The sequence below is a fragment of the Dromaius novaehollandiae genome, chromosome Z (genome assembly GCF_036370855.1).
Source record: "Dromaius novaehollandiae isolate bDroNov1 chromosome Z, bDroNov1.hap1, whole genome shotgun sequence".
Lineage (NCBI taxonomy): Eukaryota > Metazoa > Chordata > Aves > Casuariiformes > Dromaiidae > Dromaius > Dromaius novaehollandiae.
The window spans coordinates 28639854-28657087 of NC_088132.1; the positions used below are offsets into that span (position 1 = coordinate 28639854).

The following is a 17234-nucleotide window of genomic DNA, read 5'->3' on the forward strand; positions in this document are numbered from 1 at the left end:
ATTAGTGCCAAACAAGAAAATTCAATACTGTTCTCCTTTGTTTATATAAATCTTAACAGAGCAACAGGGAGCGTTTCTTTTTAAGAAAGAAAACAGACCAAACAAAAACTTCACACACACACACTCTCCCAAAACCCACCTCAGGAAATAATTTTTAACTAGTCTGATTTAAACTAGAATTCAATAAATTCAATTCTTTATTGAAGATAAATCATCTGCTCTTCAATCACTACCAGCACTATGCCACATATGGATAAATAATTGCCCAAAATTATAAAACAGGACAGAGGTAAACTCTGAGAGAGGTCACCAGCTGAGTTGCAGAGATGCCTGTATTGCAACCTGTTTTACAAATATGTTCAGCAGCGCATCCAGCAAAAGAGAGTAAACAGTGAATAAAAAAAATCTGTTCTATAAAAGAATTCAAAGTAACAACCACCACCAACTGAAAAATTGTAGAAAGACTTTGTGGGCAGTGAAAACAATTCTATATAGACAGATGTAAAGTTACCTACAAGGGGAATATCCACCACTAGCCTCAGTGTAAAATGGTGGCTTCTGAGCTCACTAGTGTCATTCAAGAGCAAGATCTCAGAAACAAGAAAGATGACTCCAGCAGTTCAGCATTTGGAGGAACAGAGGAAAAAGGGGGAACAGAGGAAATTAAGAAAATAAAGGAAATAAAGAACCTGCAACGTAATGCCTGGCAGCCCAAAACACAGTTACAAAAACAAAAATTCAGAGTCACCTTACACGCAAACCCACATAAGCCAAAGAAGGACAGCAATAAACGAATGTTTCAGGTTTTTTTTTTTCCATTTACAACAAAGTTTAAAAAAAACATTGTGGCAACACCGCAAAAAGAATAATCTTTGGATTAGTTATTTTTCCCAAGGAATTCTGGCATTTAATTCAAACCTTCACATTTAAAAAGGTTGAGATCATCATACAACAAAGCAGAGACCACAGCAATTTGGGTTTTTAGAATACTTGAAAAGAATCCCACGAGTAGGCAGACATCCACAGATTGTAGAGACTATACTGCTCTGGATGTCCTTTATCTTGATCTAACAAAAAGGGAGTGCCTCATAGACTTAATACCCGATCAAGATGCAGCTAAACAAGCATATTCATCCTGCTCCCCTTCTCCAAAACTGAAAGCTACCTTTTTGTTTTCACCTGCTAATCCATAAAGCCTTTAAAATGGCACAAATAGAGGCAACGGCATTTTGTTCTCTAAATCTATTTTCTCCTCAGCCATCAACTAGATGTTCCAGCACAGAGAAAGAACAGTCCTTCCCTTCTAATTCAAAAATCCATACTGCCATTGCCCTTGCAAACTGCTAAACAAGCAGTATCGGCAATTCACTTGTGTTCTGTAATATATTTACTGCAAATCCCAACAGCTTGCCTCCTAATGCAGTTTTTTATTGTGTCTGTTCTTGTCAATACACTGACTGGTCACCTTAGAAGTAAGTCGCTTTGACCGACTGTTTACCCAGACATCAAAAAGCTTCAGAAAGAATGAAGAAAAAGAGACTAAAACAAATCCACCCAAATCTATGCTGCTGGGGGTTAAACACACCAACAAGAACGACCAACAGCAACAAAAACATCATCTCAATTTTCTATTTTGCTATTACATAATAATATAGCAGCTCCTACATGTAACCCCCCCAACACACCTCTAAGAACTTTCATTTGCTACTTAATCATTTGTGCTAATTGTTCACATTTCTGAAGAACGTAAAGAAAAGCAGAGTAACTCAGCTGATTCCTAACTAGGGATCAGAGATTTCTTAAGAAAAAGAAAAAACCTAGCTAAAAGACCAGAATGAAAGAACGAACGGAACAGACCAGAACGAAAGAACAGAAGAAAGAATAAACAAAAGAATAGGTGGGAGAGCAAGGTCAAAAGGAATAGACAGGTAGGCTACAGAGATGGAACAGACGAAACGGAACGGCTGGAAAGAGGGAACGGAATGGCTAGGAAGGCTAGAAGGGTGGAACAGAAGGAATGGAAAGGGCAGGTAGAAGGCACGGAAAGAAGGAGGGAACAGACAGATTAGAAGGAAGGCACAGAAAGGAGGAGGGAACAGAAGGCATGGAAGAAATGGAAAGGCTAAAAAGAAGGCACTGACAGCAGACACGGACTAAAAAGGCTGGAAAAAAAAGGAACAGACCAAACAGATGGACAGGCTAGAAAAAAGGAACAGACAGAACAGAAAGGCCAGAAGGAAAAGAAGGAAGGGACGGGCTAGAAAGAAGGTGGGCACAGAAGTGAATAGAAGGCCAGAAAAAAGGCACAGACAGAACAGATGGGCTAGAAAGAGAGGTCGGGTGGAATGGAAAGGCTGGATGGAAGGAATGGATGGGCTAGAAAGAAGGAACAGACAGAAGGAAGGAATGGAAAGACCAGGAAGAACGGAATAGAAAGGCTAGAAAAAAGGCATGGACGGGCTAGAAAGAAGGAATGGCTGGACAGAACAGACGGGCCAGAAAGAACGCACGGACAGCACAGAACTCAAAGCCCAGAAGGAAGGGAGTGAACCAAAAGGATGGAAGGAATGGAGGGGCTAGAAAGAAGGAACAGCTGGATGGAATGGACAGGCTGGGAGGAATGGACAGCAGAAAAGGCCGGACGGCACGGAACCAAAAGGCCGGAAAAAAGACACAGACGGCATGGAACCGAAAGAAGGAACGGAACAGAGGGAACCAGAAGGCCAGAAGGAATGGACAGGCTAGAAAAAAGGAATGGACAGATAGAACGGAAAGGCATAGACGGCACGGAACCAAAAAGCTGGAAAAAAGGCATGGATGGATGGAACCAGGAGAAGAAACAGAACGGATGGAATGGAAAGGCCAGAAGGAACGGATGGACTAGAAAGAAGGAATGGACGGATAGAACGGAAAGGCTGCAAGGAACAGACAGGCTCGAAAGAAGGAACAGCCGGATGGAACAGAAAGGCACAGACGACACGGCACCAAAAGGCCAGAAAAAAAGGCACAGAGGGCACAGAACTGAAAGAAGGAATGGACGGATGGAACGGAAAGGCCGGAAGGAACAGATGGGCTAGAAAGAAGGAACGGACAGATGGAATGGAAAGGCACGGCGGGCACGGCACTGAAAGGCCAGAAGGAACAGAGGGGCTAGAAAGGAGGAATGAACGGATGGAACAGAAAGGCTGGATGACGTGGAACAGAAAGGCCGGAAAAAAGGCATGGATGGAAAGGAACCAAAAGAAGGAATGGAACAGAGGGAACCAAAAGGCCAGAAGGACCAGACGGAACAGAATAGAAAAGCCGGATGGAACAGACTTATAAGGAAGGAAGGGATGGAAGGGAAGGGTTGGAAGGAACAGAAGGAATAGAAAGGCTAGACAGAAGAAATGAACGGACAGGCTAGAAAGAAGGAATGGAAGGAACAGAAAGGCCCGACAGAACGGCCACGCTAAAAAGAAGGAATGGGCAGCCGGAATGGGCCAGAATGGTCGGGCTAGAAAGAAGGAACAGAGGGAACAGACCAGCTGGAACGGACTAGCCAGGCTAGAAAGAGGGAACAGACAGAACGGACCAGCCAGGCCGGAACAGAAGGAACGGCCAGAGCAGACGGGCTGGCCGGGCTAAAAAGAGGGAATGGCTGGAACGGAAAGGCCGGCCGGAACGGACAGAACAGCCAGGCTAAAAAGAAGGAATGGACGGTACGGAAGGAATAGAAAGGCTAGAAAGAAGGAAAGAACAGATGGCACAGCATGGCACAGCCTGGCTAAAGAGAAGGAACGGATGGCACTGAAGGAATAGAAGGGCTAGAAAGAAGGAACAGGCTAGAACAAAGAAAGGAGCAGAAGGAACAGAACAAACACATGGAACGGAATGGGCAGGCTGGAATGAAGGAATGGACAGAATAGAAAGGCTAGAAAGAAGAAAGGAACGGCCAGAATAGAAAGGCACAGCCAGAAGAGAACGAAGACAGGAACGGCCAGGCTAGAAAGGTCAGAATGAAGAAAGGAACAGCCAGAACAGAACAGCCGTAACAGAAAGGCCAGAACAGAGAAAGGAACAGACGGGCTAGAATGATGGAAGGGACCAGACGGAATAGAAAGGCCAGAAAGAAAGGAACAACCAGAAGGAAGAAAGGATTGGACAGAACGATGGAACAGACTAGATGGAATGGAAAGGCCAGAAAGAAGAAAGGAAAGGCCAGACCAGATGGGCTAGAAAGGCCAGAAGAAACAGACAGGCCAGAATGGCCAGAAAGAAGAATGGAACAAACGGACAGGATGGGCTAGAACAACAGAACGGACAGGACAGAAAGGCTAGAAAGAAGGAAGGAACAGCCAGAACAGAACGGCTGGACAGAACACACCAGCCAAAAAGAAGAAAGGAATAGACAGAATGGACAGAATAGAAAGGCCAGAAGGAAGAAAGGAACAGATGGACAGACTAGGTGGACGGACTTGAGGGACAGACAGAAGGAAAACAAAGAACAGAAAGAAGACAGAATAGATATTGCTTACTAACAGAGTAAGAGAAGAAAAAAATCCAGAAAACAGTATTATGTCATTACATAAACATCTGGTTCACCCAATCCCTGGGAACTGCATGTAATTCTACATTCCTCATTTCAAAAAGGGCATGTTACAAGTGAAAGAGGTTTAGGGCAATGTACAGACAGAATAAAGATATGGAACAACTTGTACTTTAGGAGCCATGTAGGCTGGGACTGCCCAACCTGAAAAACAGTCAGCATAGACGGGATATGACAGAGGTCTAGAAAACTTTGCATGGAGAAAGCAGCTAGATGTCAGGTGTTTATACTTATCTCCTCTGAGGACTAGAGGCAAAAGATAATGAAAACCAAGTTCAAAGGAAACAAAACCAGGCTCTTAAACAAGAACACACACACACTGCATATTAGACCCCTTTGCCAAAGGAGTTCTTGACAGAGACAGTGCAATGACTTGCTGGTTCTGCTCCTGGGAGACCCACTCCTTGCAACAGCACAGCCAGAGCGGCCAGCAGAATAACGTGCTAAAAAGCAGTTTTGCAGAACAGGGTGCAGGGGATCCTGGAGGACAAGTGGAACATGCGGCGGCATCACAACATTGTGATGATGCTAACTTCACCCTAGGATGTAACAGTAAGAGCGTAGCCAGCTTCTTCAGAGCACTAGTTTTTCTCCCCTTTAACATTTATGATCCCCTGCTTTAACACTCATGATCCCACAGGTTCTGCACCCAGTTTTGGGCTTCCCAGTAAAAGGAAGGTGTTGACCAACTGGAGTGAGTGATAATGTGAGTGAGTAATGCCACTAAGATGAACAGGGAGCTAGAGTACATGACGCACCAGCAAAAAGTTAGATTTGTTCAGTCTCAAGAAGAGAAAGACAAGAGGGAAGAAGGTGGTAGAAGAGGATTTAATCGTTGTCTTCAACAGCCAAACAGTTGATTACAGACAAGACTAAGCAACATTCCTCTTCGAGGTGCACAACAGAAAGAGGAAAGGCAACGGTCATCACTGCAGCAACAAAAATCCTGATTAGTTAAAGAAAAAGTTCTTCACAATGAGGGGAGGTCAAACCCTGTATCACATCTGTGGGCAAGATGTTCCAAACAGACCTCCACAAAATATTAAAGATGGAAAACTGACACTAAACTACCATCTTCCAGTTCAGACCGAACACAGGAGCACTTGCATTTAAGTACTTTAGAAGTCACAGCCAAGGAATATTCTTAAGGACATATTTGTTAAACTAGCTGTTTCAACATGTACATCCTGAAAGATAAGAAATTCTCCCTATTAGCTGTTTTTTCCTTTCTGAAAGGAAGTATGTGAGCAACTACTATGGTTCAAACAGCTACATCCAAAGACTAAGAAGTGTGACACAAAAAATGCAGACAGTGGCATTTACTGACATAATTGTCATTAGATATTCCCAAATCTTAGATTCAGTAGAAAGATGACATTACTAGCTCTACTCAGAGCTGTTACTACTTTTAAAATAACAGTTGCATACTGTATAGTCTTTCAGCGAGCACCAGTTAATCCCAAATTTTTTCGAAGGCTTTCACTGCACATCAATGGCAACCTACCAACAGTCCTAGAAGATCCTATCTTCTGTTTTCCACAGGTGGTATAATGCAATTTTATCCCCTTACTACACCTACTTAAGGCCTGGAGCAGGGCAGGGGGGGAAAGGTGATTCGGATGCTCAGCCTACCAGCTTTGATTTGATGTTACAACTAGTAAAAAGAGGAACAGCAAGTTTTTCCTGAGATATGTTGCCAGAGAAGTACTCCACGTTCATAAAGTGTCCTCCTTCTCACATATGTCTCCCCAGCCCCAAAAGGTATCAGCAAACCTTTCTGCCTGCTTGAACTAGACCATAAATGAAGTACACCCGCACAGACTTTTGCCAATGTTAAGTTCCATCTATGCAAGTGAAGTTTGACAGCATAGCTAGCAGCAATGCACCACCACCATACCCGTGGTTCTATGATAAACCTGAAATCTGGCAAACCACATCTACAATGCAAGATGATTGGGCAGTATTTAATATACATACAATATACTGTGATGTACTTTTTGACTAAGTTGTATACAAAGTGAATCCAAAACCTGATATAATAGATATTCTCTAAAAGTTGCATGGAGACATGCAGCGCCCTGGATCTGTCAGGTAGCTCTCTAATGATGTCAGTTTCAGATTTAAACATTGTTCAAAAATTGAGAAGGTTGAGCTCATTACTCCGGTCTTTCCTCCTTGCTCAAACTGGCAACTGTATTTGTGGCTGTAACAGCAGTACTGGGGATCCAACTGTACTCATTTAGAAATCCAGTATTTGTACAATAAATACAACTTTTGAGGGAAAACATTACATCCCAATCAATCTTGGCATTTGCCCTTTTATTTAAAAGGCAGGTTCTGTACCTCTTACAAGCAAGAGCCAACTCTAAAAGCCTCCTGAAACACTCATTACACAGCATCAAAACCTTTAGAATTCATGAAGTTTTTCATTCTAATAATTAAAATGCAAGCAGGAAAAAAGGCAAAAAAAAGAATTTATCTTTAAATCCCTTTCAACAATACTACCATTATATTAAGGAGCTGTAGAAAGCTAACTAAGCTTCTTAATTTCTTTTTATTTAACCCACTCTCCTGGAGACTAATGTTCTAATTAGATACCAGTAGAAGATTTGGGCCTTGCCTGTAGTGCATTAGAAATGATTCTACAAAATGGTCCAAGCTAAACAGATATCTAACTCCCGAACAATCGGTTATCACAATACCATTTAGGAGTTTGTATTATTAGTACTTTCTAGAACAGGCAAGGTACTGAATATCAGGTTTGCCTCAAGGCAGGTCACAAAGATCATAATAATCCACCCAAAGAGAATGCGACCCACCTGTCACTTTTAGGATAGTAGAAACAAGTACTGTAGTAGTTTATATAGTCTGTCAGTTGGTTCAGCAATGACGATTTTTTCTTTCTCTGGCTGCCTGCCACTGAACAAAAGCTAATCTTGCACCTAAACAATCTGGGCATTAAACACACAGGAAGTCTTATCTTCTGACTTATGACAGAAGATGACAGACATTGTTGGTGAAAATAAAGAGGCACTGCCCTAACAGCCAAGGGCAGCAACCCTTAAGTACAGAAGGATTTTTAACACCCAACAGACTCGACATCTTGGCACTAGCAGTTGCTGCAGCTGCTTTGCTAGCCACAGCCGTCACAATGGGAAAATCTGACTGGGACAGAACAATGCAGAAGGAGAACTTGAAACCACACAAAATGTCCCTAACCTTTACGATTTCTTGATGCATACAAAAATGGTACCTGAATCACATGCACCTATGCTAAATATCCTCTGGTGCTCATTTCCATTTCAGATAGGCAAACTTACTAATTACTCAGCTTTTTAAAACAAAACGCCTGGAAACAGTAAAACAATGCACACACAATATCCTCTTTAGAACTAACCTTTGAAATTCCTAAAAAACAAGACAGACAGGCAAACAAGCCATAAATAGGCTAAAAAGATTATTTATTCCCTGACCACTGTTCAACCAGCAGGGTGAAATGCAGCAAGAGTATCTCGATTTATGCAATTAAACACAGCAAAGTGGTAAATTTAAAGTTGTGAAGGAAGCCCCTAATAGCCATTTCTTGACTCAAATGCAACATATTCAAGTGGAAATCTTTGTAATGCAGCTGTTTGTGTATGGAAAGTTCACCTCAATTAAGTCTGTTTATAGCAACAATCAAGCCCTAACTAACTTTATTTCAGCCAAACTATAATAGATTGCCAAATTAAATGCAAAGGGAAGTGCATCAGTACAAGAAATCAGCCTTTCATGAGCAGGCAAACGACAATTACATCATTTTATCCAAGTGAATCTACTTTAACAATGATCCACACAGCACACTGTATAAAGTGACACGGCTGCAGTATAATTTTTTGTTTTTAAAAACAGCAGCCCAGCCACTCAAAGGGCTTCACACAGAGCAAGTGTCACATCCACACAGGAGGCAGGCCTTAAAAACGTTAAAGCTCGTTCAGTGGAAAGTTTCCCCATCACTGCATTTTTCAGTAACAAAGATGTTGTCAGAAATGACAATTTTTCGTGTCCCCTGATGATGCCTTGCTAGCATTTGGTTATAAGCCATAAAGCAGGAATAATTTCAGCCTGTCAGGAGTCTAGCTAATGCCCAGTTTCTCCCTAGAGAGAATTCCTGTCAAACATAATGAGAGCTCCAAAGGCCCTCTCTACAACATAATGAGCACTTAGGCCATGCTGGTGATCAGCTAGCAAAAAGCATCAATTTGAGCCTGGCTAAACCCTCGGGGCTAGACGTCACCAGTTTTAATAAGAATTATGATTACTATCTGCCAAATGCCTCCCCAGAACTTACCGTTTTCACTGGAAATTCAGAACAATGTCATTGTGGTTTTTTGTTCGTTTCTTTTAATTTAAGACCACCTATATACTGAAATGCAATGCAACCATTTGGCATCCTCATAGCAGGCATACTAAATCAAGATTCTTTAATATGAAGGTGGTATTTTATCAGAAACTAGGGCAACTTAACACGTAAACGCCTAGCACCCGAGACTCACATCCAGGGAAGTTTATCTATCCCCTTAAATGTTTTTTTCTTAAGTGCTTCATAACAGCATACACAGAGTTAGCATTCTCTATTCTCCCCAGCTAGAACTAAGGTAGGTATAACACTCTGGCATGCATCTTAAAAGTCTCTACGGTATCACTGCATACTGGGTATATAATTAGAGTTGCCATACATACAGAACATTAAACCCTTGCAATACAGAGATGTTAAGGTCAAAGCGGAAGCCTCAGTTCTGACACTCCTTAATCTCATGGGCTTAATTGATTTTACCCTAAAGTTAACGTGATCTCCATAAGTGTACCAAGAATTCTGTTCAAAGAGCTTAGGAAAATAATAAAACATCCACTTTAAACCAAAAAAGGCTCCCATATAGATGTTGGCTTCCTCACAGGCTACCGTCTGCTTTAAAGGTGTTTAGGAGGAGGCAAGGAAAAAAAAAAGAAAAAATACCACTCAAAATCTTGAAGCCTGAAAAAAATTACCTCACAGAAAATGTGCATTCTTCTAAAACACAAGACAAAAACTACAGCAGGTACAGTACAGAACTGAGTCAAACACTGCTCCGGTTGTTCTGTCTACCTTTTCAGTGCATTACTTCAAAACAATATAGTCGTCATAATATTTCTGCTTTTTTCAGTATTTTGCATTTAAACTACTGCATCTCTAAAAACAACCAAAAATGCCAGAAATCTATCTAGCTTTCCAGACATAAAACTATCACGGAATCAAAACATCACTCTAGCAAATAGGATATTTTTAGGGGAAGGGGAAAAAATTAAACAAAAAAAAATCAAAGAGTTCAGAGTTACAAAAGCAAAATTCAACTCTGCAGTTCGCTTGCTTAATGAAAGTCTTTGAATATACTCAAGATCTGAAGCCTGAACTAATCAATTTCTTCACTGTGCCCTAGCCAGTCAGCCATGCTCTTTAATTTAATGAAACAAGAGTTTTAGATGGAACAGCACATATACATCAAGAAAGAATTGTATTGTTGCACTTTGAAATGTGTCCAACTGTGCAACTTCATCTAATGATAATTTTTTTAAGAGGCCATCGATTTCTGAAAGACTTATTGTACCAGCATCTTGATGAAAAAGTGAATGTCAGCATATCTACAGAATACTTACACCCTGCCATTAATGCTTTCTTTGGCAGACAATGACTACTCAATTGAGGGTCCTCTGGGCTGAGCAATCATTTAGCTTTTCTTCTCTTACGAGGTCCTTAGTGTCTTGTTCCAGTTCAATACTCTCTTTATTCACCATTATAGTGGCCGTAAGTGTGAATTTTATGGGAACTTGCAAACTTATAGTCATAACTAGAGCTTTCCAAGTCACTATTTTTTTCATACCTTTAAATGGCAAGGATTTGAGCAACTATCACAACATATGCCATGTGCACGTAAGACTGGTTCTACACATCAAAGACTATCGACGACAAAATAAAACCAGATAAAGCAGAACCAACATCAAGAAAGCACTGTTGCTCAATCTAAAGCACACCTCATTTGACAGTACACGAGCAAAGGTTTACAAATCACAGCTACAAATCACAGCTACAGATCAGTTCATTCTTTCAGACATATGATATTGTCATTCAAATATAAATAAAGCTAGATTTAAATACACTAGACTACAGATTGTCGTTTAGAAAATGAAATGCCTTACCTGTTTGTGCATTTCAATGTTTAAGCCATATGACATTTCATAATACTGCAAATCAAGAAACATACATTACTATCTCATAGTGGCTAACAATTGTATTAGAAAATATTTACAGCAATATAGGAAAAAAAAACCCCACACTTACCATCACATAGTGCCTCTGCATTTCTGTCTTTTCGCTTGCCAGTTTCTCACATTCCAATTTAAGGCTACAAAATAGATCACACTTTCATGTAAGTGTTATGTCATTTGTTTTGACATCTACCCGCCTTATTTGTATTTTGACAGAAAAAGCTCATTTAAAAAAACCTCATAAACTATCATGCAAACAGAAAGATTTAGTTCATCCTTTAAATACAAAGACTGAACAGGAAATTTAAAAGGTATATCATAGCATTCATGAAACAAGACCAAACTTTCCTTAAAGCAACATATGCAATTATCGTGCTTTGACAAAAAGTTGCTACAAAGCACAGTGAACTCTCAAGCTATGGTATTATCTGAATTTTCCTAAAGTTCTTGTCAATAGCAAAATAAAAATGTTTGACATTTAATAAGTTATAGCCACTCACATTTAGAATTGCAACTTGGGCACATTATGATTTTCACCTTCAAGTAATCTCCAGCTTACACTAGCTCATCCACAACTTGAAAAATCAACAGCTTCAAGTATCATTTGCTAGGAAGTTTTCTATTTTTGTTTTCTTAAATGAAAAGTTGTATTTGGAACTTGTATTTCTCACTCACATCCTCATAGCTCTGACTGCTGTCATTAAGGGGAAAAGCCTCAACATTCCCTTTGATCTTCAAAGTGCTTTTTTTTTTTAATATGACATTAGTAAGTATCCTATGGAGTAGTTAACATGTAAGCCAGCATTTTTCACTTACAGCTGCAGTATCAAATGTTCATAGTTTACACTGCATTTTTAAAGTAATAAAGGGCTTAGACAAGCCAGCCGTTACAGATAAGACTCAGACTACGGTGTCATGGGTGGAAACAAGGAAACTAATCAGCACCAAGGGAATTCCAACATGGAAACTTGCAGAGACTTCCCTCCTATCCCAGCTTTGCAGAATACGTAAATACAAATTTTGTGAGGAAGAGACTCCTTCCCCGCGGTAATGCCAAATGCCCTGTGTATGCAACAAGGGGAACTCACATCCCAAATATGCTGAGGCAGGGAACTCAGCAACAGGCACAAACACTTGCAACAGGAGTGTTCGAGGGACAGCATGACAAGCTAAAGCAAACCTCACGGCTTCAGTCAACTCTTGCTAACTTTGTGGTAGCGCTCCAATACTTGCGTGCTTTTATGGTGCTTCTTGGTTAAGCACTGCGTGCTGGCATTTCATTATTTTTTGCGTTAACACCGCATGCAAAAAAGAGCAAACGTGAGAATTTGCCCCTTGGACGGCCTGTGCCACACCATTAGAGCAGGTCTCTTCCCGAAATACTCTGGGAAACCCTCAGCGTAAGCAGTGCCACGGATTTTTAAATTTTTTTAACGCACACAAGTTGTGGACGACTTCAGCTCCGCTCGTTACCGCCATTTCACAGGTGCCCGGGCAGCGCGGTCGCTCCGCTCTCACCACCGCATCGCACTGCCTCCTGCCGAGCTCCCGGGCCCCCGAGACCCCGCAGGGGCCGGGGCACCCGCCCGCCCGGCCACCCCGCGCCGCCCCTCGCGGCTCCGGCCGCTCAACGGCGACAGCGGCGGCCAGGCCCGGCCAACGGCCGCGCCGCCGCGCGCCACCGCCTGGCCGCGGCGCCTCAGCACAGCCGCTCGGCGCCGGGAGCGGGCACGGCAGCGGGACCCCGCTCCCCCCGGCGGCGGCGGCGGCGCTCACCTGTGGTACTGCGCCTGGAGGAACTGGAACTCCTCCTTGATGCGGTCCAGCGACTCCGGGATGGTGAACTTGAAGGGCTGCCCCGCAGCCTGGTGCGGCGTCTGCGGCAGGCGCGGGGACACAGGGGCAGCGGTGAGACAGCGGCCGGGCACCCCGCACCCCCCCGCCCCCGCGCCCGCCACCCCCGTCTTCGCCCGCGGCGCGGAGCGGCCCGCAGCGCCGCCCGGGCCCGGCCCGGCCCGGCCCCCCCGCGCTCGCCGCCGCCATCTCCCGGCAGCGGGGCGTGCCGGCTCCTCCCCGCCGCGCCCCGCCGAGGGGGCCCGGCCGCTGCGGGGGGGACACACAAGCGGCCCGGCGGCGAAGCTGAGGGCGGCCCCGACCCGCCGCCGCTTCCCCGGCAAAGAAGTTAGACGTGAAACAAAAACGGGAGGGGCGCGTCCCCCCGGCGGCCGCGCGGGCGCAGCCGCTCTCCCCGAGCGGCCCGGGCTGGGGAGGGCGCCCGCCGCCGCGGCGAGGGGCCCCGCGGCCCCGCACGGGGGCACCCCCCTCTCCCTCCCCGCCCCGGGGGGCCGTACTTACGGGATGCCGGCTCTGGGGGAACATGGCTCTGGCGGCCGCCGGGCTCCTCCGCAGCTCGATCCTGGCGGCGGGCCCCCCCACCCTGCCCCGACTTCGGGTCCCGGGAAGCGGCGGGGGTGGGGGGGGAGGACCGGCCGCCGGCCCCCCCCCGCGGAGCGCGGGAGGCGGGAGCGGCGCCGCTCAGAGCCCCCGCGGCGGGGACATCCTGCGGCCGCGGCTTCCTTTGTTGCTGGCGCCTCGGGGGGGGGCGGGCGCGGGCGGCCGGGCCCCGCTCGGGACGGTCGCGGCCGCTCCTGCCCTGGGGCGGCGCCCGGCCGGGGTAGGGCGGGTGGGCGCCGCCGGCGCACTCAGTAATCCCCTCGCCGGCTCGCGAGTTGCCGACGCGACGGTATCGCCGGAAGCCCCGGGCGGAGGCGACTCCTCTCCCCGCTTCTCCCTCGTGCCGGGGGGGAAGAGCCAGGCGCAGGAAGCGGGACGCGGTGTCAGCGGCGGGAGCGCGGCGCGCCGGCGAGGCCGGGGGCGGTCTCCAGCGGGGGCCGCGCTGCTCCCGGGTGCCGGGTCATCGGCAAGACACCGAGCGGCGAAGGAGGGAGGCAGGCGGGAGGCGGAGGGAGCGGGCGGGGGGCGCGCTGCACAGCCAGTCCGGGTCGGAGCAGCTCCAGTAGCACATGCACGGCACGCAGGAGCGCGGAGGAGGGCAGCCACACACGCAGCGCTCCGCTCCGCCAGTTGCGACGAGATCCCTGGGACAAAAGGGAAACAAAACCCCCGGAACGCCCGCGGGCCCGATCGGCCGAGCCGCCCGCCCCGTCGGGAAAAAAAGAAGAAGAGAGAAAAAATAAAAATAAAAACAAAAGCGTCCGTATCGGGGCTAGGTCAGTCGGGAAGCTCCTCCGTGCAACGGCGCTGCTGCAGCCTCCTCCGGCTGGGCGCACGTCGGGGAAGCGCGAGTCTCACCAGAGCCCCCCAAGCAAGGCGCATCGCGGCGGCGGGGGCATCCTCCTCCTCCTCCTCCTCCTCCTCCTCCTCCTCCGCGCTCCCTCGGCCGCCCCGGGATAAAGTTGTCCCCGGCCGAGCAATCCAGAGCAAAGCGGGCGGGAAGGCAAGCGTCGTCCAGGCGCCCTCGCCGCCAGGCCGAGGCGCGGCGCGGCGGGCTCTGAGGGACTGGCTGCGCGGCCGTGGCCGAGCGGGACGCGCCGTGCTCGCCCGCGCCGCTTACATTAACACGCGGTTTCACACTCCTCGAGCTAACCAGGCGCCCGGCCCCGCCCTCGCCGCCGCGCGGGGAGGGGGGCCGCCGCCGCCGTCGCCCAATCGCCTGCGCCGGCACCAACGTGGTGCCGTGATGCCCCCGGCCGCGCCGGCCAATGGCGGCGAGCCCTTCGTCCCGCCGCCTCCCCGCGCTTCGCTGGGAAGCGTTTCTGGCGGAGCGGCAGGACCCCTCCGAGCGGGCCAATGGGAGGGCGCGGAGCGCGAGGAGCGGCGGGGAGGAGGGGAAGGTCGGTGGGAAGGAGAGTGGAGAGGCTGAGCTGTCAATCAAAGTAACGTGGGGCCCGCCGCTGGGCGGGCGGGGCGCGGGCCCGCCCGCCTGCGGGCGGCGGCCTGGCTGCGCGCGGCCTGTGCGGGGCCTGCGCGGCACCTGGCGGGGAGCAGTGCGGAGCGGAGCCCCGGCGGCGGCCGCCTCGCCGCCCTCCCGCTTCCGCACCCGGCTAGCGCGTCCCCGGCTGATGCCGTCCCCGGCTGATGCCGCGGCTTGCGCGCGGCGCGGTTTTCTTTAAGCTTCCCACACACCGGGGCGTAAGAGCGGGGTCGGCGATGCTAAGCGGCCCGGCGCCGCGGCCTGCGGCCGGAAGGCTGCTTCTCGCTCCAGTGCGAGCAGGGCTGCGTGGGGAGCCGTGCCTGCCGCACCCCGAAACCCCGGCTGAAGCGTCCGGCGTCCTGGCGCAGCGCTCAGCCCGAGGTTGTCCTCCGGGGAACGCCGGCTTTTTTTCTTTCTTTCTTTCTTTTTTTGGTAAGAGGGGTCCACGAGAGCAGAGCTGTCTGGAGCTTCACTGTTACAAATGGTTTATGGCCCCACTTGAAGCAGACGAGGGTCAAACAAATTCCACAGGCTCCGCGTGTGACTACTGAGATGACAAATGGCGACACAGCTTGCAGCGGGAAATAAACTTCAAAACATATCCCCTATTAACAACCATCATATTCATACCAGAATTAAATGATAAACTATCAAATACTGGTACCTTCAGACTTTATGCCTTAAGACATATTTATGCCATTAATACAGCTGTATACTACCTAGATAGAGAGTGGTCTTACAATGTCGTATCAGCTCATTTAAACATACAAAGGGTAATTTTATAATACGCATTTTCTTATCATTCCCTATTAATGTTTATTAGATATACTTACTTAGAATTGCATTAAGCTTCATCTTATGTTTTTAAAGAAAGAGCAGTCTGTGTTTAGAATTTGATAGGAAATTTGATATGTTGCAATAACAAGATACAGCTTTACTCATTCAGACTGCTAATTTCCATACTACGTTATTTCCAGTTTTACATTAAAATGACCAAAGGAAAAAAAAAGAAAAAAAGAAACTTCCTCATTCTGCTGCGACGAAGTTCGGACTTCATTCCTGGACTACAGAGTTTTGAAACCAAATACACATAAATGCATGTCTGTATATGTGCGTGTGTGTGTGCATGCATGTTATACATACATGTATGTGTGTGTTTCTGTATATACATATATGTGCATACATATTTGTGAATATGTAAATATAAATAAATGAAGATTTCTCTTTTTCACCAGTTTTTAAGATGGCAGTCAAAATGCTTGTGTTATTAGCTTGTGGTTCTGGGATGGGAATGTAAACTTGTCTGGTATTCCAGGTACATAAGTAGAGCTAAAAATCTTGAATCCTGTTCCCAGTTCTTGCCCTGTTACCCTGGACAAGTCAACTCACTGCTCTGTGCATGGTGTTAGAAAGCTTAATTAATTAATGCTTATAAAGCACTTAGATCCTCAGATGAAAGATGCCATGAAAATGCAAGCTATTATTATATACTCTCTGTGCGTACCTAGTAGCTATGGAGTCTATAATAACGTAACACTTAACTTTGGCTGTACTGTGCATAACCTGCTGGCACAAGTTGTTAATGAGATATTAACAGATAAGACATTAAAACAACACTGTGTTTTGGAACATAAACAAAAGCTTTTTTTTTTTTTAATTGCTTACCTACATGAAAGTTGAAATGTCTTGTAAACTTTATTTGTCATCATTAAAATGTCCAAGGCATGTTTTAACAGAAACAGAAAAGCTCTGTTTTCCTAATTTCTTCTAACAAGTGCTTTTAACCTACTTAGATTCTGAAATCAGACACTTCAGGGCATTTTGAATCTTCTCCATCATAATCAAGACAGAAGAGCTGTAAAAGCAGTAATAGAATAAAGTGCACTGATTTTTTTTTCAAATGAGAGCAACTGGCATACAACATTACATAACACCAGTAATAACCAATACTTCCTGATATCTAGCTAATTTATAGTTCATCATCCTTGGACAATTGGAGGACAAACTTCCTCTTAGTTAGATGGGTGAATGTCTGGATTAATGCCAGAGAACTTAACTTCCTCATTCCATGGCATTACTCAATATTTGTACCAACGAAACACAGGCCAAAATTTGGCTAAGCATGTTGTAAAGAGCCGTGTTCAACTCAAGGTAATATTTTACACCAGATTGTTATGCCATAATACTGTAATTACACTACACAATTCTCCAACTGAATTACAAATAATTGTGTTTAAACCATTGTCTTGTATTTTAAAAATACAATAAAAACAGATTGCCTTCAGTATTAACCCCCCAAAACCATTCTGATTAATCATCAGTTCTACTCTGCTGTTTTAAATCTAGTTTTTTTCCACCTGAAGCATTTTAATGTTATGTTCTTACCTTAGAAAGCAGAAGGCCTAATCCCGCATTGATTACGTACTCAAA

General features: G+C 46.1%; 1 protein-coding gene across 5 annotated transcripts in view; it reads right to left on the reverse strand.

Annotated features, from left to right (window-relative positions):
- Window positions 1-14483, reverse strand: part of LOC112978774 (TLE family member 1, transcriptional corepressor) — a 78476-nt gene extending 63993 nt beyond the window's left edge. For 2 of the 5 annotated variants that reach the window (XM_064502285.1, XM_064502281.1), the window contains exons 1-4: window positions 13226-14483; window positions 12647-12747; window positions 10944-11007; window positions 10802-10846 (exon numbers count right to left, since the gene is read on the reverse strand). In XM_064502285.1, coding sequence (XP_064358355.1) covers window positions 10802-10846; window positions 10944-11007; window positions 12647-12747; window positions 13226-13249 — 234 coding nt within the window. In that variant the 5' untranslated portion in view covers window positions 13250-14483. The remainder of the gene's footprint in view (window positions 1-10801; window positions 10847-10943; window positions 11008-12646; window positions 12748-13225) is intronic. The other 3 variants (XM_064502284.1, XM_064502280.1, XM_064502282.1) reach the window with 2 other exon arrangements.
- Window positions 14484-17234: the final 2751 nt, after the last annotated feature.